Source organism: Cetorhinus maximus, chromosome 8 (assembly GCF_964194155.1).
Source record: "Cetorhinus maximus chromosome 8, sCetMax3.hap1.1, whole genome shotgun sequence".
NCBI lineage: Eukaryota > Metazoa > Chordata > Chondrichthyes > Lamniformes > Cetorhinidae > Cetorhinus > Cetorhinus maximus.
Window position 1 is genome coordinate 55,867,337 of NC_135886.1, and position 26,215 is coordinate 55,893,551.

Consider the following 26,215-nt stretch of genomic DNA (forward strand, 5'->3'; position numbering starts at 1 on the left):
AAACTTCCCCATTTGCCAAACAGAAAAGTATTTGAGCCAATTTTGACACCAAGCCACAAAAGGAGATAATAGGACAGGTGACCAAAGGCTTGGTCAAAGAGGTCGGCTTAAGGAATGCCTTCAAGGAGGAGAGGGAGGTGGAGAGACTTAGAAGGAGGCCATTCAGCCCATCAAGACTGTGGCAGCTGTCTGCAGAGCATTCCCATCAGTCCCATTCACCCACTCTGGCCTCGTAGCCCTGCAAGTTTATTTCCCTCAAGTGTCCCGGAACTTTCCTTTCGGAATCATTGATCATCTCTGCTTCCCTTATAGCAGCAAGTTCCAGGTCATTAGCACTCACTGTGTAAAAAAAATCTCCTCCTCATATCCCTCTGATCTCTTGCCCAAAAGCTTAAATCTGTGTCCCCTTAATCCTTGTACCACTAGCTAATGGAAACAGCTTTTCTTTGTCTACATTATCTAAAGGTGTACACAATCTTGTCCACCTCTATCAAAACTCCCCTTAATCTCCTTTGCTCCAAGGAGAACAACCCCAGCTTCTCCAACCTAATCTTGTAACCAAAACCCCTCATCCCTAGAACCATTCTGGCAAATCACCTCTGCACCCTCCCAAGGACCATCACATCCTTCCTAAAGCAGAGTGGCCAGAACTTGATGCAATATTCTAGTTGTGGCCTAACCAGGGCTTCATAGAGGTTCAGCCTGACTTCCCTGCTTTTGTACTCAATAACTCTATTTATGAAACCCAAGATCTGATATTTTCCAGCTACTCTCTTAATATGTCCTGCTCCCTTCTAACATCGATGCACAAGGGCAATTAGGGATGGGCAATAAATACTGGCCTAGCCAGCGATGCCCACATCCCGTAAATGAATTTAAAAAAATTATCTCCCAGGTCTCTCTGTCCCTGCACACCCTTTAGAGCTGTGTCATTAGGTTTATGTAGTATTTTCCTATCCCTTCAGTCAAAATGCATCACCTCACACATCTCTGTATTAAATTCCATCTGCCACTTGTTTTCCCGTTCTGCTAGCCTATCTATGTGCTGTATCATCGTCACTGTGGCTACACCCCCAAGCTTGGTATTATTGGCAAATAAATTTCACTGTCAATAACCCAGTCAATTATACATATCAAAAAAATCAGTCCTCCTATCACTGACTCTCGGGGAGCCACACTGTCTACCATCCTCCAGTCTGAAAAATAACCATTCACTGTTTCTGTTCTTAAGCCAATTTTATACCCAAGCTGACACTAACCATCCTTCTCCATGAGCCTCAATTTTGTTAACCAGCCTTTTACGTGGTACTTTGTCAAACACTTTCTTAAAATACATGCAGACAACATCCACCACATTTCCCACCAACCTTCCCTTTCACTTAATCAAAAAATTCAATTTGTCAAACACAAATCTGCACTGGCTCTCCTTAGTTAACGCAAACTTCTCCAAACATCTGTTCATTTTTTCCCTGAAGATTGTTTCTAAATCCTTACCTACATTTGATGTTAAACTGACCGGTCTGTGGTTACTAGAAAACTGTCCTTATACCCTTTCCTGAACAAGGGTGTCACATTTTCCACTTTCCAATCTCCCAACACCTCCCCAGTATCTAGGGAAGATTGGGAGATTATTGTAAGCCCTTCTGCCATCATCATCCCAACACCCCCACCCCCCTTAACAATCTCGATGCAAACGCTCTGGATCAGACTTTTCCAGTCTAAGCTCGACCAGCCTTTCCAGTACATCCTGCAGTTTTCACCTCATCCATTACCTCTACCATCTCCACTTCTACCAATATTTTATCAGCATCTTCTTCCTCAGTAAACAATGATAAAATGAACTCATTCAGTATTCCAGCCTTCCCTGCGCCTCTAAGCACATATCACCTTCTTTGCCAGTAGCCTCCCCAACCACGTCTCCTCTTACTGCCTGCTTCCTATTTGCACGCTGGTCGAATATTTTTGGGTTCCATTTTATGTTAACCGCCATTTCTAGTCTTATTTTCCTCTTCACTTCCCTTCTCCAATTATTGTATCTGACCTGGTTCTTGCTTGAAGAATTCATCTCGCATGCATCATACCATTTAAAAATTTTTAAAATCATATTCTCTATGCCCCTCGTCATACAAGGAGCCCCGGCTCTGGTTCCCCTAGCTTTCACCCGTGACATGGCAGTTTTTGCTGTCAACCTTTAGTTCAATTTTACACTGGCGAGATTCCCTCCAAATCCATTGTAATTTATCCTTTTCCAATTTAGAAGTCCACCTTTAGATTGTTCCTTGCTCTGCTCCATTGCTAAGCTAAACCTTAAGATACAATGATCACTCTTACCTAAGTGTTCCCCCACAGGCTTGGTCCACTTGGCCTACTCATTCCCCAACACCAGATCCTGCAATGCCTCCTTCCTAGTTGGATTGAGAACATACATTTCAGAAATTCATCCTCCTCCTTACCCTTGACTCTAACATTATCCCAATCAATAATTGACGAATGAAAGTTCCCCTATATCACTAGCCTATAGTCCTTGTACATCTCTGTGATTTCCTCTCTCACTATTTGGAAGCCTAAAGAATACCCTCAGTTATGTGATCATACCTTTCTGCTTCTCAGCTCTAACCAAATGGATTCTGTTCTTGGCCCCTCAAGGACATCCCTTCTTTCCAACACTACAATGTCTTCCCTAATCAATACTGTTACCCTAACTCCCTGTTTTCCATCAATATCTTTTCTGAACACTTTATATCTTTAAATATTAAGCACACAGTCCTCACCATTTTTAAGCCACATTTCTGATATTGCCACTTCATCGTATTCTCACATGGCCATTTGTGCTTGTAGCTCACCAACTTTATTCACCATACTTTGTGTGTTTACCTATATGTATTGTAAACCTGTCTCTGTATCCCTTGGGATCCTTCTTAGTCCGCTCCATTCTAATATGGTACTACTGCCTTGTCCAGTACTGCCCAACACTCTCACTTTAAGCACCTTTTTCCTCTTTTGCACTTCTGCATGCTGGTGCCCACTGCTCACCAATTTATTTTTAACTCTCCCCACCCACATGAGTCAACCTCCCCAAGATGGTATTGGTCCCAGTCCCATTGAGGTGCAACCCGTTCCTTTTGAATAGGTGCTTTCTGCCCCAGATCTGGTCCCAATCACCCAAGAACTTGAGGCCCTCCCTCCTGCACCATGTCTCGAGCCATACGTTGATCCTTGCTATCTTACAAGTTGTACTCTTGCTAGTGGTGGTGCTGGGAGTAATCCAGAGATTCCTACCTTCGAGATCCCACCTTTCAATTTCCTCTCTAGCTGCTGAAAATCTGACCATAGGGCTTCGATAACTGCACTCTTTATCTCCTTGCCTCTTGGAGGCAACACACCATATGGGACTCACCATGACGGCTACGGAAATGCCTGACTGTCTTTACTCTTAACTTTGGAATCCTTCTGGGTATCATCACCCCCAGTCTTCCTGTATTACTGATTTTTACTGAGATTTGACTATTTTGAACTGGTTTTTCCTTCTGAGGAGGTTTGAAAGTGGCACATGCCCCAAATTTCCCTGCACTTGCTGCATCTTCCTACATTTCCGGATGGCCTATCTACTGTGTGGAACTCCCTCTGCCTGTGGGCTGGCCACCTTCTGCAACATCCAGGAAACACAGCTGCCCTGATGTTCCACAGTGACTCCAGCTGCCCCAGCAGTTTAGAAACCCTAAGTTTGAGCTGAAGCAGGTGGAGACATTTCCTACACATGTGGTCCTGCCTGTCCCACATGCTGTCTGATTGTAAACAATAGGTTTCAGCTGCCCATCCATCATGCAAAGAAAAACAAAACCTTTGCTCCCTAATTTAAAATCTAGTTAAACTATTAATTTCAATTAAAAACACTCATTATAAGTTGTTTCTGTAGTGTAGTGGTTATCAAGTTCGTCTTAAGTTTAAGTACCCCCTCATTATCCAGTTTTATTAGAGGAAAATTAATTTCAGAATCCTCATTTCTTCTTTCTCTTTATCTACCACCACTAACACCTCATTTCAAAGTTTTTAAGCATAAGTACATGTCACACCCTCTGCTTCTTTCTTCTATCTGGAGTATTTATTGAATGATTTACTTCACTCAGTTTCTTTTCAGACCCACTAAACTTTGTCTTTAATGATTCATCCAGCATGGGTAACAGAACCAGCACTTTTTCTCCAGCAACAAAATTCCGAGCTGTAGCTTCCTGTCTGCTTTCACTTTCATCACTTGCTGTGATATCTTTAAATGTTCCCTAGCTAACTCACACGCTCTGTCTAATCTCTCTCTGAAGTTTGATATGTAATCTGGGAGAGTAGTTTCTGAATTTTGACCCACCAATTTCTCATAAATCAATTTCAGTAGTCCCCTTACCTCATGACCATAGACATAATTACATGACACACCCTCTGCTTCTTTCTTCTGTTTGGAGTATTTATTAAATGACTTACTTCACTCAGTTTCTTTTCAATCCTGTAAGACCCACTAAACCTTGCCTCTAATGAGTTACCCAGCAATGGGTAACAGAACTAGCACTTTCTCTCCAACAACAAAATTCCAAGTTGTAGCTTCCTGTCTACTTTCACTTTCATCACTTGCTGTGATATATTTACATGTTCCCTAGCTAGCTCACACGCTCTGTCTAATCTCTCTCTGAAGTTTGATACGTAATCCGGGAGAGTAGTTTCTGAATTTTGACCCACCAATTTCTCATAAATCAATTTCAGTGGTCCCCTTACCTCATGACCATAGACTAGTTTGAAAGGACTAAAACCAGTCAATACGTTAGGAGAAAAGCAAACTACTGTGGATTCTGGAAACCTGAAACAAAAACAGAAAATTCTTTAAAAACTCAGCAGGTCTAACAGCATCTGTGGAGAGGAAAAAAAAGAGTTAACATTTTGAGTCCTTATGACTCTTCTTCAGAGCTGAAAGATGCATTGGGAACATCACTAATAACAAATAACAAGAATGGAATTCCTCTATTCCAATCCTGTGGATAATCCTGACCATACACTCTCATCATAGTTTTTTTGGTTGGGCCCATCTTTCCAAAGCCCTATTGTGACTCGGGATGATAAACTGTTGACTTAAATTGTCTCATCACAAACTGTCCATTACTTCCTTAAACAGCTGTGACACAAAGTTTGAACCCTGATTGGATTGTATTTCTTGAGGTAAACCATATCTTGTAAAAAATTTAGTTAACTCTTCACCAATCTTCTTTGTTGTAATGTTTCTCAAAGCTATTGCTTCAGGAAATTAGGTAGACACATCCATTGTTGTCAATAAATACTGATTTCCACTTTTAGTCTTGGGGATTAGTCCTACACAATCAATCACGACCGTAGTAAAAGGTTCTTCAAATGCTGGAATTGGACTTAAAGGTGCTGGCTTAATCACTGCTTGTAGTTTCCCTATCACCTGACATGTGTGACGTGTTCTACAGTATTTGACTACATACCTATGCAATCCAGGCCAATAAAAATGTTCCTGTATCTTCACCTGTGTCTTTTTCATTCCTAAATGTCCCCCATTGGAATTTCATGAGCTATCCTCAGAATTTAATTTCTATACCCTAATGGGATAACAATCTGATGTACCTCCTTCCAGCTTTTCATTTGCTGAAACATGACACAGCCTCCATTTTCTCATTAAAGTATTACCCTTAAGGTAATAACATTCTGGAATACATTTTCCCTCTGTTTCTGACTAAGCTGTCTGATATAAATGTTGTATTTGCAAATCTTTTCTTCTGTAACTCCACTTGAGATAAACACGTCAGATGAATTGTCCTTTAGTCTTACTGAACAATGTTATCAAACACAGTGTCAGCTAATTTAATTTCAACACCTTGTTCCTGCCTTTGAACTGCCTGTCCTTCCTATTTTTCTTATTTTAACCTATCAGCCTGTGATCTCATTATCACACAATCTGGAAACAATCCAAGATGCTCTCTCTCTTAACACTTTTGTTGATGACACCTTACAGATTGCTCAGTTACCATAGGCATCAACCACATTTGTGATCTAGCTATATCATTGCCCAGAATATAGTGAACCCCTGCAATAGGTAATTTTTCCACCACTCCAGCAGTCACTTCGCCTGTTTTCCACTTACTCTTTAAATTTACCTTCCACAATGGAATAGGTTTAGCATCTCCTTGATCCCCACTTATTATCACATGTTCCTGCAATACACACTCTGAACAACAAATATCACCATCCCACCACATTAAGGATTGACTAGCCTCTGTGTCTTTTAACATTTTAATACCTTTACCTACTCTACCCTGTACACATGGAAATACTTTCCCTTCACATACAAAATCTTTAAACATTTCTGAAACCTGCTCCTTGAATTATTTTTGGTAAATTGTAAACACATTTCCACTTCTTTACCTTTCACTGATTCTCCCTGTTTCACCTGCACACAAACCATTGGTTTCTCCTGTGCCAGAACCTCAGAACCCACAGTACTTCTAAATCCAGTACCTTTCTGCACCCCTATAATTCCTACAGATTTTCCCTACAATTTCCAGCATGTGTGTCCAACTTTATTACAATGAAAACACCTCAATTTTCATGTTTTCATGTCACTTCTACCCTCAGCACCTTCCTTCCTATTCTGAGAAAAAACGTCCTGGGAATTTCCACCTACTTCTTTTCCCTGACTACCCACCTTGCTTTCACCTTCCCACTTTCTATCTTTTTCTGATTTAAAAGGGTGACAAAAAGAAGGTTTAACTCCAAGAACTAACTCATAATCACCAGCTATCTTTGCTGCTTGTCTTACAGTTTGAACCTTCTGTTCCACTACATGTGTTCTCATTTCCGAAGGAATTGAATCTTTAAATTCTTACAAAAGAATTACTTCTTTAAGAGCTACATATGTTGTCTTTATTTTTAATGCCCATATCCACCAGTCAAAATTACTTTGTTTTACTCTTTCAAACTCAGTATAAGTTTGCCCAGGCTGTTTTCTCATTTTCCTAAATTTCTGCCTGTGTGCCTCAGGAACCAACTCATATGCACTCAAAATAGCCTTTTGCACCACATCCTAATTCACTGACATTTCTTCTGACAGCGAAGCATAAACCTCATGTGTTCTACCCACCAACCTGGATTATAACAACAATGTCCAGTTTTCCTGTGGCCATTTCATCTGTTTGGCTAACATCTCAAATGAAATAAAGAATGTTTCAACATCTTTTTCCTCAAACTCTAGAAGAGCTTGTACAAATTTAAACACCTCCCCACTGGATTTTAGGTTAAAGGTTTTTTCCTCATCAGAACTTTCCTCAGAATCTGAGCTCTCTTTTTTAACTTCCAGCCTTTTAAGCTGGTATGCCCTTTCTTCTTCCTTCTCTCTTTCCCTTGCCTCACTTTCTTTATCCTTCTCTCTTGCCTGGAATTCCAGTTCCAGATTCCTTTCTTTCTTCGGCCTTTCTGCTTGCTCTCTTTGAAATGCCCTTTCTTTATCTTTTTCTGCCCTTTCCTTTTCTGCTGCCTCTTGCACAAGTTTTTTCATTTCCTTTGCTTGTTCAAATTCAAGTTTCTTCATTTCTAACTGAACTCTCACTACCTCCAGCTGTGACTCACTAGTGTCAGGTATCACTTCCAACTTTAAATGCTGTGCTATACCTTCAATTATATCTGCTGTCTTAGCCCCTGCAGGTAACCTTAATTGTAATTTATCCACCAATTCCATTAACTTAACTTTAGTTACCTTTTGTAAACCAGCCAAAGTTATAACTTCAACTCCCAGGCAAGTCTGAGAAACTGCCAAAGCTATATTGCAGTCTCACCACTTAAAAAAACCTCATATCAACTCCTGAATTCAAAGTGCTTCTCATACTCGTAACCTTAAGATTCACGAACCCCAAAAAAGTGAATGAATTTCAAATATATTCCACAGAGCCCCCAACTATGTTATGACACAGCAGATGGTAAATGCCGAGCTGTTCAAACCCCAGAGGGAAACTTGAAACAACTATCACAACTAATTTTTAATCTGTATAAATTTTGAGATGCTTGTCCTGAATTCAGTAGTAATAAGACCACCAAGACTTATAGGTTTTTATAAAACCAGATTAAACATTTATTGATAAGAGACATGATTTTAAATACATACATAGATCTACATGTTACTACTATGATAACTTCTAAATCCCCCAATCAATCTAACTCTCAGTTACACTTTTGTTAAGGCAACAGTAAGACACTCAGATTTTAAAAGACTCAGTCAAAGAAACATGATACCCTGAACAAGTCAACTTCCGAGTGAGTTTTCTTAACTTCAGTCCATGGAGACGGCAGCTTGAGGCATAGATGTTGAAGGCTTTTCATACTTGTAAGATCTTACAAATGCCTTCCCTTACACACAGCCTTCACTCCTTCTTTATACATATTGTCCTCTTTGAATGCAATTACCCATTGTTTCACTATGGACTTTATTTCCCTGATAATAAAACCCTCATATAGCACTAAGTTTTACCAGTAAACTTTGGGAAAAATAAACACACTGTTTCTGAACTTCACCTGGCGAGGTGACACATTTCACCCCTCCTTTGAAAACAATCTAGCCTGGTTTATTTCAAAGTGCAAATGTTCCCTTGACACCTATGTTTCTAAACTTCCCCATGTTTATCTAATTAACATTGCAAACCTACTCTCTCTTATCAAACCACCCAGACTAGCTGACTCTAATTTAATTAAATCGCACACGCACACACATAGACACATCCCACTATTACTCTATTTTACAATAAATTCCAATAACATTATGAAAATTATTATATCTTTTCGACAGTGATGTCACTGCCCGCCCTCTTCCCACCCCCGCCCTGGCAGCACTGAGCTTTCCAATGAGTATTTCACACTGGCTGGCCGTTAATTGGCCAGCCAGCGTGAAATCGCGGTCGGAGGCCGATCGCAGTCAGTGATCCACTTGCGGACCACTCTCAGGCCTGCTGATCACACACGCCCGCCAACGGAAAAATTCAGGCCTATGACTTCACTTACTTTTATACATCTAGGACTGAATTTTTTTTAAATTTCACACCTCCTAGTTTAGACCAATGCCCTAGTTTGGAGGGAGAAAGAGATCAGAAAAAAAGAGATACTCACCAATGAGTCACTTAGCTGCTTTCCTGTAATGCTAGGCTTTGATTTTTCCAAATGCAGTCCGTCCTCTGCCACCATCCACTCCGGCCCCATTCCTCCTGGTCTCGGGCCTGCTCCAGGCCGCGGCTCTTTTATCCATTCCGGGCTCTCACAGTTCCCACTCCTCCTGGTTTGGGGAGGGAATTCCAGACTTGGGGTCCAGGCAGTAGATGCCACAGTTTGCAATTCTGGAGCAACAAAAGTTGGTGATGTGCATGAGTCCAGAATTGGAGGAATGCAGCTCTCTCCCTGAAGGTTGTAGGGTCCTGGAGGTTGCAGTGATGGGAAGGGGGCGGGGGCGGCAGCAGACCATGGAGGACTTTGTAAACAAGAATGAAAATTTTATGTTCAAGGCATTGCAGCATGAGGAGCAAATGTAGGTCAGCAAGTAGAGGAGTGATGGATGAACAGTGTGATGCAAATATGAGCAGTGGAGCTTCATATCCAAGGACAATGACCCATGGTGGTTATTCATGGATATGTTGCACAGTCCATGAGCCAATTTGCTCCCACTTTGTGTGCTGTGAGCCCAGACCAATGAACATGAGGATGCAGCCTCAGCAACACTCATCCATATTTTGATCTCCCACACCAGCTTCTCTCTGATTGAGACTGCCAATTTAACATTGAATTCTGGATCATCTTACCCTGTCATCCTGTTTTCATTCTGGACTTTTGCTATAATCGATCTCATTCCATCGCTCAGCCAATAGAAAGAGAGAGAGAGAGAGATTCCTGTGTTCCATGCGGGCTGGATTTGAAGTGTGTTTAGTAATTCAGCATCAGTTCCATTTGTAACTGAATATTAAGACTTCAGTAAAGGAATCTAAAAAAAAAACATTCCTATCAAATCCATTAAAAGGCAGCCGGAGTGTAACGGACTGTGGCTGCATCTTCCTGCCTTGGGACTGAGCTGCTAACATCAACTCTCAGCTCTTTTACTCTTGTCCTGTACTGCCCTGTACCCCAGAGCCTTAATCAAAATATCCCAGCTTCCCAGCGCCCTGGATAACAGCGTTCACCAGTGCCGAGTCACAATCAGTTTATGAATCAGGAGGGAGGAGGAGTATTTCTTTGTTAATGTGGGAACGCCCCAAACCTTCTTTACATATAAGAGGAACAGATTCAACATAAGTAATCATTGACGGTGAGAGACGGCACAGGGTTAGAGATCAGTGACTGTCAGACACGGAACAGGGTTAGAGATCAGTGACTGTCACACACGGAACAGGGTTAGAGATCAGTGACTGTCAGACACGGAACAGGGTTAGAGATCAGTGACTGTCAGACACGGAACAGGGTTAGAGATCAGTGACTGTCAGACACGGAACAGGGTTAGAGATCAGTGACTGTCAGACACGGAACAGGGTTAGAGATCAGTGACTGTCACACACGGAACAGGGTTAGAGATCAGTGACTGTCAGACACGGAACAGGGTTAGAGATCAGTGACTGTCAGACACGGAACAGGGTTAGAGATCAGTGACTGTCACACACGGAACAGGGTTAGAGATCAGTGACTGTCAGACACGGAACAGGGTTAGAGATCAGTGACTGTCAGACACGGAACAGGGTTAGAGATCAGTGACTGTCAGACACGGAACAGGGTTAGAGATCAGTGACTGTCAGACACGGAACAGGGTTAGAGATCAGTGACTGTCAGACACGGAACAGGGTTAGAGATCAGTGACTGTCACACACGGAACAGGGTTAGAGATCAGTGACTGTCAGACACGGAACAGGGTTAGAGATCAGTGACTGTCAGACACGGAACAGGGTTAGAGATCAGTGACTGTCACACACGGAACAGGGTTAGAGATCAGTGACTGTCAGACACGGAACAGGGTTAGAGATCAGTGACTGTCACACACGGAACAGGGTTAGAGATCAGTGACTGTCAGACATGGAGCAGGAGAGGAGATCACTGACAATATAAACAGGATGTTGAGATCAACCAGAAGGAATTTAAGACCGAAAGTCAGAAATTGCGTATTCTGTATTTCTAAAACAGGCATCGAGAGAAGCATTTCAGTTGAAGAGAAGACGCCAGAACAAGATGTGTCCCGATATTCAGCACAGTTCTTCTTTGAATATCTAGTGGTTGTTTCTCTAAAGAAGTCCAGTGCAACATACGAGCCACAGATAACCTACCAATTTCCGAAGGTGAGTGAATAATTGTCTTAGTCCTTCATTGTGCAAGAACCTGTCCGTCTGCCTGTACCTTGTATGTGGTAGGAAGTAAGAGATATCATTGAGGAATGCATTTAGTGAAGATCGACAGGGAACTTCCTCATGGCTGTCAATTCCTAATTAATCCATTTCATCCTAGAGGAAATGGTAGAACATCATACAGTGCCAGTTTTGGATGGTCAGTCTGTGTTTCAGACATCCCTGATTTAGTGTAGTCCAGACTGGAGGAGGTGGTTTGGTTGTGCTATTGCCACTGGACTAGTAATGCAGAGACCCAGGGCAGGATTTTTGGGTTGTCGGGCGTGCGCAGCAGGCGGGGCTCGGGTTCCCCGTCCCAGTCCGCTGCCCGCAATGCCCCCTGACCGCGATCTCACGCTGGCTGGCCAATTAACAGGCAGCCAGTGTGAAAGGTGCACTGGAAAGCTCAGCGCTGCCGGGGTGGGGGCAGGAAGAGGGTGAGTGCAAAAGTGTATGCATGCGCGGGGGAGAGCACACTGAAAGTTCCCTGAAGGCAGGGAGCTGCCTGAAGGAGCTGACCTGTTTTAAATTGAAAAATAAAGGTTTTTAAAATCTGAAAAAAATGTCCTGACGTGGGACTAACTCACAATAACACGAACAGAATACAAATTCTGCCCAAAAATGTATATTTATTTTTTATTTAATTGTGGAAACCTCATCCCACCTGTGGATGAGGCTTGCTAAAAAATCAAAAGGCTGCTTGGCCGATTTGCCCACCCGCCAACCATAAGGTTGTACAGGCAGTGAGAAATAGGTTTAAATTCATTGATTAAGGGCTTTAATAGGTCACTTAATTGTCGGCGGGCGTGCTGCCGACTCTCTCGTGTGCCCACCAACTGAAAAATTGTGCGAGTGCGCAATGACATCGGGACACTCGCCCAACGCCCAACGCGCCCGCCCGTGGGATGTAAAACCATGCCTCTAGTATAATTCTCTGGGGAGCTGGGTTCATGCCCGACCATGATGGTGGAATTTGAATTGAATAAAAATCTGGAATTAAGAGTCTAATGATGACAATGAAACCATTGTTGATTGTCGTAAAAACCCATCTGGTTCAGGAATGCCCTTTAGGGAAGGAAATCTGCTGTCCTCACCTGGTCTGGCCTACATGTGACTCCAGGCCCACAACAATGTGGTTGACTCTTAAATGCTCTCTGAAATGGCCTAGCAAGCCACTCAGTTGTATCAAACCACTAAAATGTCTAAAAGGAATGAAACCAGACGGACTACCTGGCATCAACCTAGGCACCAAAAACAACATGTTATGGCCGATGCAGTTGGTAAAGTGGAGTTATTTAAAAATCCCAGAGGGAAACTTTAAACAACTGTCATAACCTATAATTTTAAGTGTTATGTTTGAGATGCGAACTTAAATTCAGGAATCAAACCATCAGTTCTTGAGGCTTTACATTAAACTAAATGAAACATTTTATTAATTTATACAGGTTAAAATATATGTACACATAGCTACAAATTACTACTATCATAACTTTTAATAAATTCCCAAAATAATTTCCATTAAGGCAACAGCAACTCATAGATTTAACCAAACACCAGGCAGAGCATTTTCACCTTACAAATTCAAAATGAGGTTCTTTTCACTGTGGAGCTAGTTGGAGGCTTGCAGCTACCTTTTGATCTTACATTGCCCCTGCCTGCACACCGAAAACTACTGAAGTTATACCTACCACCACTGATTGAATTAAAATTCTCATTGTCTCACCAGTCTTTTTGAACCTTACTTTTTACCAATGAAACCGCATTCACTGTACCAATTTTATTAGTAATCTAAACATATTGCTTGGTAGCTGTTAGAAAGGCATCAAGTTTTCACCCCACTTCTTGAATGTTCTATTCAAAAAATGCAAATGCACACTCTCTCTCTTACATATCAAAACTAGTACATACCAAAGCATCCAGACTAGCTGGCTTCAATCCAATAAAGACATACCCATAGACTAACCTCTATTTTAAAAGAAAAATATTTTCCAAAACATTATATACATTAATAACTTCATGACATCCCCTCCTTATCAAAAAATAAACCGTCATAATTCTAAAAGACCACTTCATTTTAATAACCCATCTCACACCATCTCCTATACTCATTACACTATTATATTACCAGATACATGCATTAACATAAATATATATGCAAGTCCTTGGTGTCAACAGAAATTGCTCCAGTTCTGTGCCCAGGTTTTTTTTTTAAATGTCCCATTTTCCTTTAAGCTTCAAACTCTTGATAACGTATCTGCGAACAGACTTTCTCTTCCAGCAATACGTATAATACGTAGATTAAATGGTTGTAATAATAGACTCCGTTTGAAAAGCCTTGCACTTTTGTCTTGAAATTTGTCCAAAAACGTCAAAGAATTATGGTCTGTATAAACAGTTGTTTCTGATGAATTGTTTGCAACATAAATTTCAAAATGCTGCAATGCTAACGCTCAAATGCTCAAAGTCTCTTTCTCAATCGTTGAATATCTTCTCTGATCTACATTCAGTTTCCAGGAAAAATAACTATTGGTTTTTCAATTCCAGTGTCAGCTTCTTGTAATAGTACAACCCCAATGCCTATATCACTTGCGTCAACAGCCAACTTGAATTGCTTGGCATAATTGGGTACTGCCAACACTGGTGTCATAGTTAATACAGTTTTCAAACTAACAAATGCCTCCTGACACTCCAGTGTCCATTGAAATTTCTTGTTCGTTTTTAATAATTCAGTCAGTGGAGTAACCACTTGTCTAAAGTTTGGTACAAATTTCTGGTAAAACCCACTCATGCCCAGAAATCTCAAAACTTCTCATTTTGCTGTAGGCACTGGGAAATCCATGATAGCCTTGACTTTTGCATCTATGCAAAGTATAATGTCATTGCTGTCACAGAGACATGGTTGAGAAAGGGGCAGGATTGGCAGCTCAATATTCCAGGATATAGGGTCTTCAGGCTATACAGGGAAGGAGGTAAAAGAGGAGGGGGTATCGCAATATTGATCAAGGAATCAAATACAGCAGTAAGGAGGGATGACATCTTAGAAGGCTCCTCAAATGAAGCCATATGGGTAGAACTGAAAAACAAAAAAGGAGCAATCACATTGCTGGGAGTGTACAATAGGCCCCCAAACAATCAGAGAGAAATAGAAGAGCAGATATGTAGGCCAATTTCAGAGAAGTGTAAAAGTAATAGGATAGTAATAGTGGGGGATTTCAACTTCCCCAACATTAACTGGGTTAGTCACAGTGTGATAGGTTTAGAGGGAGCAGAATTCTTAAAATGCATCCAGGAGAGCTTTTTAAGCCAGTACATAGAAAGTCCTACAAGAGAGGGGGCGGTCCTGGACTTAATTTTAGGGAATGAAGCCGGGCAAGTGGTAGAGGTATCAGTGGGGGGGCATTTTGCAGATAGTGATCATAACTCCATTAGATTCGAGGTTGTTATGGAAAAGGACAAGGATGGGCCAGAAGTCAGAGTTCTAAATTAGGGGAAGACCAATTTTAATAAGGTCAGATATGATTTGGCCAGAGTGGACTGGGAGCAGCTACTCTAGGTAAATCTGCGTCAGAGCAGTGGGACTCATTCAAGAAGGAAATAGGGAGAGTACAAGGCCAACATATTCCAGTGAAGACAAAGGGTGGGACCAACAAATCCATGGAACCCTGGATGTCGAGGGATATACAGGATTGGGTAAAGAGATAAAGGGAGGCTTATGGCAGAAACCGAGGGCTCAAAACAGCGGAAGCCTGAGAGCAGTATAGAATGTGTAGGGGGGAACTTAAAAAGGAAATTAGGAGAGCAAAAAGGTGGCATGGACAAGCATTGGCAGGTAAAATAAAGGAAATTCCAAAGTTATTTTACGAGTACATTAAGAGTAAGAGAGTAACTAGGGAAAGAGTAGGGCCCATTAAGGACCATAGTGATAATTTGTGTGTGGAGCCCGAAGACGTAAGTAGGGTTCTAAATGAATACTTTTTGTTGGTGTTCACAAGTGAGAGGGATGACATGGGTATGGAAATCGGGCAGAAGGACTGAGATATATTTCAAGAAATTAGCTTAGAAAGAGAGGAGGCTCTAAGTGGTCTGGCAGGCTTAAAAGTAGATAAATCTCCAGGCCCAGATAAAATGTATCCCAGGCTGTTGAGTGAGGCAAGGGAAGAGATAGCAGGGGCACTGGCAATAATTTTCAATACCCCTCTGGCCACAGGAGAGATGCCAGAGGACTGGAGGACAGCCAATGTGATACTGTTATTCAAGAAGGGAGGAAGGGATAAACCAGGGAATGACAGGCCAGTCAGTCTAACCTCAGTGGTGGGGAAACTAATCTACACTTGGAGACGCAGGGATTAATCAAGGGCAGTCAGCATGGTTTTGTTAAGGGGAGGTCATATCTGACCAATTTGATTGAATTTTCCAAAGAGGTGACCAGGTGTGTAGATTAGGGCAATGCATTTGACATAGTCTACTTGGACTTCAGCAAGGCTTTTGATAAGGTCCCACATGGGAGACTGATAATGAATGTAAGAGCCTATGGGATCCAAGACAATTTGGCAAATTGGATCCAGAATTGGCTGAGTGGCAGGAAGCAGAGGGTGATGGTTGAGAGATGTTTCTGTGACTGGATGCCTGTGTCCAGTGGGGTTCCACAGGGATTGGTGTTGGGTCCCTTGCTTTTTGTGGTATGTATAAACAATTTAGCCTTGAATGTAGCAGGATTGATCAGTAAGTTCGCAGATGACATGAAAATTGGTGGGGTTGTAAATAGTGAGGAGGATAGCCTTAGATTACAGGAGGATATAGACGGGCTGGTCAAATGGGCTGATCAGTGGCAAATGGAATTTAATCCGGATAAGTGTGAGGTGATGCACTTGGGCAGGGCAAACAAGGCACGGTAATACACAATGAATGGTAGGAACCTGGGAAGTACCGAGGATCAGAGGGACCTTGGTGTACATGTCCACCACTCCCTTAAGGTAGCGAGACATGTAGATAAGGTGGTTAAGAAGGCACATGGGATACTTGCCTTTATTAGCCAAGGCATAGAATATAAGAGCAGGGAGGTTATACTGGAACTGTATAAAACATTGGTTAGGCCACAGCTAGAGTATTGCATGCAGTTCTGGAATCCGTATTATAGGAAGGATGTGATTGCACTAGAGAGATTGCAGAGGAGATTTACAAGGATGTTGCCTGGGCTGGAGAGTTTTAGTTATGAGGAGAGATTGGATAGACTGGGGTTATTTTCCCTGGAGCAGAGGAGATTGAGGGGGGTCATGATTGAGATGTATAAAATTATGAGGGGCATAGGTAGGGTAGACAGGAAGGAACTTTTCCCCTTGGTGGAGGGATCAATAACCAGGGGGCTTAGATTTAAGGTAAGGGACAGGAGGTTTAGAGGGGATGTGAGGAAGAATTTTTCATCCAGAGGGTGGTGGGAATCTGGAACTCACTGCCTGAAAGGGTGGTATAGGCAGTAACCCTCATAACATTTAAGAAGTATTTGGATGTGCACTTGCGATGCCACGGCATACAAGGCTATGGGCCTAGTGCTGGAAAATGGGATTAGAATAGCTAGGTACGTGTTTGACCGGTGCAGACTCGATGGGCCGAAGGGCCTTTTTCTGTGTTGTAGACTATGACCCTATGACTATCTATGACTCTATGACTATCTCTCGGAGCCACCTTACCATGTCCAATGGTGTGGCCTAGAAACATAATTTGCACTTTTGCAAATTCACTTTTAGTCAAGTTCATCACCAAATTAGCTTCTTGTAGTCGAGTAAATAATTCTTCCAGATGCTGTAAATGCTCCTCCCACATCTGACTGAAAACAATTAGATCATCAATATAAATCGCATTCACTTTTCAATAGTCCACACACAGTCTTTGTGTTCCATCCAGTTTCGGTACCAGTACAATAGGCGATGGTGTGCCCTGGCGACGTATTTCTTCCGTCAGGTGCACGGCCTGAATTATGACGTGCAGCTCCTGTTTATAGAGCAGAGGGGCCTCGGTGGCTCCTTGCAGGCGTTGCCCGTCTTTTACCAGGACCTGATCAAAGTCTGGAACATGGACGCCCCGCAACGCAGCTCTCCCCCATCAGGAGTAGCAGCTATCGTCAGAGAGCCTCTACTCAGGAATCTGCCCCTCCGTCCTTTTCAGTGGCTGGCGGAGAGGAGGGCTGTGGCTGCGGGGGTGACCAGGATCGGGGACGTGCTTGGTGGCGGAGGATTGGGCTGGATGCTCCCGCAGGAGTTGGCGCGTCTATGAGTGTCCAGCTCGCGGCCGATGCCATCCGCGACCTAAGAACGGTTGTGCTCAGACCCGACATAATTTTAGGTCTCGACGTGGCCCAGGTGCGCAGTGGTCTTCCGCCTGAACGTTCCCCTGTTCGGACGGAATTCCACATTGACCCCAAGCCCTGAACCCTCCCTCAAGTGCCGGTGCCCTGCAATATGAGCCGCCTCGGGGACATGCCCTCCGTGCTATTTGGCATGGCACAGAGGAGCTTTCTGTACGGACTGCTGCTGCACACCTTCCATTTTCTCGCCCTCGTCCGCCGCCCGGACACGCCTTGGTGTGCCTTGTTGCCATCCAGCGGCAGAGGCCCCCGTTGGGAGGCCCTCTACGGAGGTGTCCTCCCGCTTTCTATCGGGGACCTGGGTTGGAGGGTGTTGCACGCAGCAGTCCCCTACAACTGGAGAATGTGTAGGTTCACGGACTCCTGGGACACCTGCCCTTTTTGTGGTCTTGTGGAGTCCGTGGACCATGCTTATATAGGGTGTGATAGGCTGCACTCCCTTTTCAGTTACTTGAAAAACCTTTTATTAATGTTTTGTTTGCACTTCAGCCTCACGCTCCTGATCTACGGACACCCGGTGCGGAGGGGGGCCGGGAAGGAGAAGGACCTCCTCGTGAACCTGCTCCCAGGCCTGGCCAAGTTGGCCATTAACAGGTCCAGGCAGCGGGCAATCGAGGGGGTCATCCTACCAGATTGTTTGGCCTTCTTCCGCGGCTACATTCGCAGCCGGGTGTCCCTGGAGAGGGAGCACACGGTGTCTGTCGGCACTCTCGAGGCCTCCGTGCCCAGTGGGCACTGCGGGGACTGGGGTGTTTTATCGACCCCTTTAATCACATTTTGGTTTAATGTTTGTAAGTTTCCTTTAAACTTTGTCCTTAGTTTTACAGCTGACCTGACTTAGGGGCTGTGTTTATTTTATCCCTCATTTTGTTCATTTTGTTTAATTGGTTGACTCCTAAAAGAGTTACAATAGGCGAACTCCAGTTACTGCAACTAGACTCAATGATATCATTTTGGAGCATGAAGTCAATTTCTTTTTATACTTGTGGTTACTTTGCCAGATTTAATCTATAAGGTTGTTGCCTCAATGAAGATGATATTTCTATACAAACATCATGTGAAGTTAAATGTGTCTTTCTCAGTTTATTTCCACAAATAGGTTTGTGTGACTGCAATAGCTTTTCCAAAGCACTTTGACCTTGCTTGGAAGATAATTCAATATTTCATTTAAATTTTCAAGCACCCCCTCATTATTCAATTTGAATAGAGGAAAATCAATTTCAGGGTCCTGCATTTCTACCTCTTTCTCATCATCCACCACCACTAACACCTCCTTTTGTTCCTTTTTCTTGTCAAAGCACTTTTTAAGCATATTTACATGACACACCCTCTGCTTCTTTCTTCTATCTGGAGTATTTATTAAATAATTTACTTCACTCAATTTCTTTTCAGTCCTGTAAGGCCCACTAAATCTTGCATTTAATGAATCCCCTAGTACTGGTAACAAAACTAATACTTTCCCTCCAGTAACAAAAATGCAACTTTTAGCCTTCTTATCTGCTTTCACTTTAATCAGTTGCTGTGATATCTTTAAATGTCCCCTAGCCAACTGACATGCTTTGCTCAATCGTTCTCTGAAATCTGATACGTAACCCAGGAGAGTAGTTTCTGAATTTCAACCCACCAATTTCTCACGAATCAATTTCAGTGGCCTCCTTACCTCATGACCATAAACTAGTTCAAAAGGGCTAAAACCAGTCGATGCATTAGTAGCGTCTCTAATAGCAAATAACAAACTTGGAATTCCTGTATCCCAATCCTGTGCATAATCCTGACAGTACGCTCTCATCATAGTTTTTAAAGTTTGATGCCATCTTTCCAAAGCTCCTTGTGACTCTGAATGGTAAGCTGTTGACTTAAACTGTTTTGTCCCTAAACTGTTCATTACTTCCTTAAACAGCTGTGACCATGAAATTTGACCCCTGATCTGATTCTATTTCTTTAGGTAAACCATATCTTGTAAAAAAATTAATTAACTCCTCCACAATCTTCTTAGTTGTAATATTTCTTAAAGGTATCGCTTCAGGAAACCTGGTAGACACACCCGTTATTGTGAGTAAGTACTGATTTCCACTTTTAGTCTTAGGGAGGGGGTCTACACAATCAATCATGACCCTGGTAAAAGGTTCTTCAAATGCTGGTATTGGAATTAAAGGCACCGGCTTAATCACTGCTTGTGCTTTTCCTGTTACTTGACATATATGACAGGTTCTACTGAATTTGACTATATCTACAAGTAGAGCTGGATAGAGGGCCAGTGATAGGTGGACATAACCAAAAGATGTCACAGACAAAAGGACAAAGAGGTGTTGAAGGTGGTGATATTATCTAAGGAATGTGAAAATTAAGGGTAGAAAGCAGGACAAGCAAGGTACTCGAAACGTTAACTGTGTTCCTCTCCGCAGATGCTGCCAGACTTGCTGAGTTTTTCCAGGTATTTTTGTTTTTGTTTTGGATTTCAACACTTGACCTTCTTCTTGCCTTTGAACTGCCTCCTTATCTTATTTATTTTGTTCTTCCTGATGAGCCTTTGATCTTGTTATCACACAATCAGGAAACAATCCAGGATGTTCCTTCTATAGCACTTCTGCTGAAAACACTTCTACAGGCTGCTCAACTACCATAGGCATCACACGCATTTGCGATCCAGCTATATCAGAATAAATTGAACTCCTGCAATGGGTAATTTTTCAACCACTCCAATTCTAACCTCACCTATCTTCCATCTACTTTTTAAATTTATCTTCCACAACAGAATAGATTTAGCATCTCCATGAACCCCACTCATTATTACCTTCTCCTGCAACACTCCCTTTGAACAACAAATATCACTATCCCACAACATTAAGGGTTGACTATCCCCTGTGTCTCTTAATATTTTAACATCTTTACCTACTCCACCCTGTGCACATGGAAAGACTTTCCCTTCACATACAAAGTCTTTAAACATTTCTGCAACCTGCTCCTCGGAATTCTCTTGAGTAAACTGTGAACACATCCCCACGTTCTGCTGAAGGGTCATGAGGACTCGAAACGTCAACTATACTCTTCTCCGCCAATGCTGACAGACCTGCTGAGTTTTTCCAGGTATTTTTTATTTTTTGTTTCCCACTTCTTTACCTTTTACTGATTCTCCATATTTCACCTGTACACAAACCACTGGTTTCTCTTGTGTCTGAACCTCAGAACCCACAGTACTTTTACTTCCAGAGCTTATCTGTACTCCAATAATTCCAACAGATTTTTTCTGCAACCTCCAAAACACTAACTTCGTATGCCCCACTTTATTACAGTGAAAACGCCTCCATTTTCAAATGTCACTTCTACCTTCAGCACCTTCTGTTTTATTCTGAGAGAAAACTTCCTGGGAATTTCCAGCTACTCCTTCTCTTCCCTGACTACCTGCCTTCCTTTCACCTTCTCACTTTTTATCCTTTTCCATTTTGAAAGGGCGATGGTAAAAAGGTTTAGTTCTATGAACTAACTCATAATCATCAGCTATCTCTGCTGCTTGTCTTACAGTTTGAACCCTCTGTTCCTCCACATGTGTTCTCACTACCGAAGGAATTGAATCTTTAAATTCTTCCAAACGAATGACTTCCCCAAGCGCTGCATATGTTGTCTCTATTTTTAACGCCCGTGTCCACCGGTCAAAATTACTTTGTTTTACTCTTTCAAACTCAATTTAAGTTTGCCCAGGCTGTTTTCTCATATTCCTAAATTTCTGCCTGTATGCCTCAGGAACCAACTCATCTGCACTCAAAATAGCCTTTATCACCACATCGTAATTCACTGGCATTTCTTCTGAAAACGAAGCATATACCTCAAGCCCCCCTACCTAATAACTTAGACTGTAATAATAATGTCCAGTTCCTGTGGCTATTTCACCTGTTTAGCTAGCTTCTCAAATGAAATAAAGAATGCTTCAATCGCTGTTTGCTCAAACTTTGGAAGAGCTTGTACAAATTTAAGCATATCCCCACTGGGTTCTACTCTGGAGTCAAATCCTTCCTCACCTACTGACGTCTCTTTTCTAACTGCCAACATTTTCAGTTGGAATTCTTTTTCTCTCTCTCTTTCTCTTTCCTCCTTCGCCATCTTCGCAATTTCTAATTCCCTGTTAAAAGCCATTTCTCTGCCTTTCTTCTAATTCAAGCTTTTTCATTTGTAACTGAAGTCTCACTTCCTCCAGCTGTGACTTGCTAATGTCAGGTTTCACTTCCAATTGTCGATGCTGTGCTATTCTTTTAACTATATCAGACTTCCTAATTTCCGCAGGTAACCCCAATTACAGTTGTTTAAAGTTTGTCCGCCATCTCTGTTAACTTACTTTTGGTTATTCTCTCCAACCCAATCAGAGTTATCTCTTCTACTCTCAGACAAGTCTTAGCAATTACCAAAGCCATCTTGCAGTCTCGTCACTTCTAAAATACCTCACCAACTCCTGAATTCAAAGAGCCTCTCGTACTCGTAAGCATTACGATCCACCAATCGAGGAATTAGAAATATAATTTATCCTGGCACAGCCCCCGGTTGTTATGGCCGATGCAGTTGGTAAAGTGGAGTTATTTAAAAATCCCAGAGGTAAACATTAAACAACTGTCATAACCTATAATTTTAAGTGTTATGTTTGAGATGTGACTCTAAGTTCAGGAATCAGACTATCAGTTCTTGAGGTTTTACATTAAACTAACTGAAACATTTTATTATTTTACACAGGTTAAAATATATATACACATGGCTATAAATTACTCCTATCATAACTTTTATCAAATCCCCAAACTAATCTCCATTAAGGCAACAACAACCCATAGACTTAACCAAACACCAGGCAGAGCATTTTCACCTTACAAATTCAGAATGAGGTTCTTTTCACTGTGCAGCCAGTTAGAGGCTTGCAGCTGCCTTTTGATCTTACATTGCCCCTGCCTGCGCACCGAAAACTACTGAAGTTAAACCAACCACCACTGATTGAATTAAAATTCTCATTGTCTCACCAGTCTCTTTGAACTTTACTTTTTACCAATGAAATCCCATTCACTGTACCAATTTTATTAGTAGTACAAACATTTTGCTTGCTAGCTGTTAGAAAGGCGGCAAGTTTTCACCCACTTCTTGAATGCTCTATTCAAAAAAATGCAAATGCATGCTCTCTCTTACATATCAAAACTAGTACATACCAAAGCATCCAGACTAGCTGGCTTCAATCCAGTTAAGACATACCCATAGATTAACCTCTATTTTAAAAGAAAAATGTTTTCCAAAATATTATATACATTAATAGCTTCTTGTTACAACAACAGCAAACCCAGCCCTGCCAACCTTACAAAGTCCTCCTTGCCAACATTTGGGGTCTTGTGCCAAAACCGGGAGAGCTGTCTCACAGACTAGTCAAGCAACAGCCTGACGTAGCCATACTCACAGAATCATACCTTAGAGATCATGTCCCAAACACCAACATCACCATTCCTGGGTATGTCCTGTCCCACCAGCAGGACAGGCCCAGCAGAGGTGGTGGCACAGTGGTATACAGTTGGGAAGGAGTTGCATTGGGAGCCCTCAACGAGCTGGACCTCATGAAGCCTCATGGCATCAGGTCAAACATGGGCAAGGAAACCTCCTGCTGATTACCACGTACCGCCCTCCCTCAGCTGGTGAACCAGTGCTCCTCCATGTTGAACTAGAACGCAGAATGTACTCTGATGGGGGGCCAAAGAGTGGCTCGGTAGCACCACTACTGACCGAGCTGGCGGAATCCTAAAGGACATAGCTGCTAGATTGGGTTTCCAGCAGATGGTGAGGGAACTAAAAAGAGGGAAAAACATACTTGGCTCCATCCTCACCAACCTGCCTGCCGCGGATGCAACTGTCCATGACAGTATCTGTAGGAGTGACCACCGCACAGTCATTGTGGAGACAGAGTCCCACATTCACATTGAGGATACCCTCCATCATAATGTGTGGCACTACCACCGTGCTAAACGGGATAGATTTCAAATAGATCTAGCAACTCAAAATCGGGCAATCATGAGGCGCTATGGACCATCAGCAAAAGCAGAATTGTATTCAACCAAAATCTGTAACCTCATGGCTCAGCATATCCCAGGTTCAATGAAGAGTGCAGGAGGGCATGCCAGGAGCAGCACCAGGCATACCTAAAAATGAGGTGTCAACCTGGTTAAGCTACAGCACAGGACTACTTGCATGCCAAACACCATAAGCAGCAAACAATAGACAGAGCTAAGCGATCCCACAATGAATGGATTAGATGTAAGCTCTGCAGTCCTGCCACATCCTGTCGTGAATGGTGGTGGACATTAAACAACTCACTGGAGGAGGAGACTCCACAAATATCCCCATCCTCAATGATGGGGGAGCCCAGCACATCAGTGCAAAAGATAAGGCTGAAGCATTTGCAACAACCTTCAGCCAGAAGTGCCAAGTGGACGATCCATCTCGTCCTCCTCCAGAGGCCCCCAGCATCACAGATGCCAGTCATCAGCCAATTCGATTCACTCCGTGTGATAGCAAGAAACGGCTGACGGCACTGGATACTGCAATGTTTATGGGTCCTGACAATATTCCGGCAATGCTACTGAAGACTTGTGCTCCAGAACTTGCTGAGCCCCTAGCCTAGCTGTTCCAGTACAGCTAAAACACTGGCATCTACCTGGATGCTATGTGGAAAATTGCCCAGGTTTGTCCTGTCCACAAAAAGCAGGACAAATCCAACCCAGCCAATTACCACCCCATCAGTCCACTCTCGATCATAAGTAAAGTTATGTGAGGGGTCATCAACAGTGCTGTCAAGTGGCATCTGCTTAGCAATAATTTGCTCACTGACACTTAGTTTGGGTTCTGCCAGGGTCACTCAAATCCTGACCTCATTACAGCCTTGTTCAAACATGGATAAAAGAGCTGAACTTCCGAGGTGAGGTGAGAGTGACTGCCCTTGACATCAAGGCCACATTTGACCGAGTGTGGCATCAAGGAGCCCTAGCAAAACTGGAGTCAATGGGAATCAGGGGTAAAACTCTCCGTTGATTGGAGTCATACCTAGCACAAAGGAAGATGGATGTGGTTGTTGGAGGTCAGTCATCTCAGCTCCAGGACATCACTGCAGGAGTTTCTCAGGGTAGTGTCCTAGGCCCAACCATCTTCAGCTGCTTCATCAATGACCTTCCTTCTACCATAAGGTCAGAAGTGGGGATGTTCGCTGATGATTGCACAATGTTCAGCACCATTCGCGACTCCTCAGCTACTGGAGTGCAGCTCCAACCACACTCAACAGCATCCAGGACAAAGCAGTCCGCTTGATTGACACCCCATCCACATAAATTCACTCCCTCCACTACCGACCCACAGTAGCAGCAGTGTGTACCATCTACAAGGTGCACTGCAGGAATTCACCAAGGCTCCTTAGAAGCACCTTCCAAACGCACGACGTCTACCATCTAGAAGGTCAAGGGTAGCAGATAGATGGGAACACCACAACCTGGAAGTTCCCATTCAAGCCACTCACCATCCTGACTTGGAAATATATCACCATTCCTTCACTGTCGCTGGGTCAAAATCCTGGAACCCCCGTCCTAACAGCACTGTGGGTGTACCTACACCACGTGGAGTGCAACGGTTTAAGAAGGCAGCTCACCACCACCCTCTCAAGAGGCAATTAGGGATGGGCAATAAATGCTGGCCTAGACAGCGATGCTCACATCCTATGAATGAATAAATAAAAAAGACAGTGCTTCCAGGATGCGCTATGTGTCTGAGACGATGTGTCAAGTTTCCAGGGCTGGGTTTTGACTGTCTGGGGGGCAGTGTGTCATGGGCCAAGCATACCAGGGACAAAGGTGAGTGTCTGGAGAGGGGGGGGAGAGTTTCCGGGGAGAGGGTGTTGAGTGTCGGGGGAGAGGGTGTTGAGTGTCGGGGGAGAGGGTTTTGAGTGTCGCGGGAGAGGGTGTTAAGTGTAGCGGGAGAGGGGGTTATGTGTTGGTGGAGAGGAGGTTGAGTGTCAGGGGAGAGGGGAGTGAATGTCGGGGGAGTGGGGGTTGAGTGTCAGGGGAGAGGGGGGGTGAATGTCAGGGGAGAGAGGGTTGAGTGTCGGGGGAGAGGGGGTTGAGTGTTGGGGGAGAGGGGTTTGAGTGTTGGGGGAGAGGGGTTTGAGTGTCGGAGGAGAGGGGGTTGAGTGTCGGGGGAGAGGGGGTTGAGTGTCAAGGGAGAGGGGGTTGAGCGCCGGGGAGAGGGGGATGAGTGTCAGGGGAGAGGGGGTTGAGCGCCGGGGAGAGGGGGTTGAGTGTCAGGGATGAGTGTCAGGGTAGAGGGGGGTGAATGTTGGGGGAGAGGGTGTTGGGTGTCGAGGGAGAGGGGATTGAGTGCCCGGAGAGAGAGGGTTGAGTGTCAGGGGAGAGGGGCGTGAGTGTCAGGGAAGAGTGGAGTGAGTGTCCAGGGAGAGTGGCTG

General features: G+C 43.3%; 1 protein-coding gene and 1 long non-coding RNA gene across 6 annotated transcripts in view; one reads left to right on the plus strand and one right to left on the minus strand.

The window, feature by feature from the left end:
• The window catches only part of LOC144683648 (uncharacterized), a 55,315-nt gene extending 45,611 nt beyond the window's left edge, over window positions 1-9,704 (minus strand). The window contains exon 1 of the long non-coding RNA XR_013577309.1: window positions 9,151-9,704. This is a non-coding gene — a long non-coding RNA (uncharacterized LOC144683648). The remainder of the gene's footprint in view (window positions 1-9,150) is intronic.
• LOC144683645 (DENN domain-containing protein 2D-like) overlaps window positions 1-26,215 on the plus strand; it is a 119,612-nt gene that overhangs the window by 31,684 nt on the left and 61,713 nt on the right. For all 5 annotated transcript variants that reach the window (XM_078546891.1, XM_078546889.1, XM_078546888.1 and 2 more), the window contains exon 3: window positions 11,197-11,348. In XM_078546891.1, coding sequence (XP_078403017.1) covers window positions 11,197-11,348 — 152 coding nt within the window. The remainder of the gene's footprint in view (window positions 1-11,196; window positions 11,349-26,215) is intronic.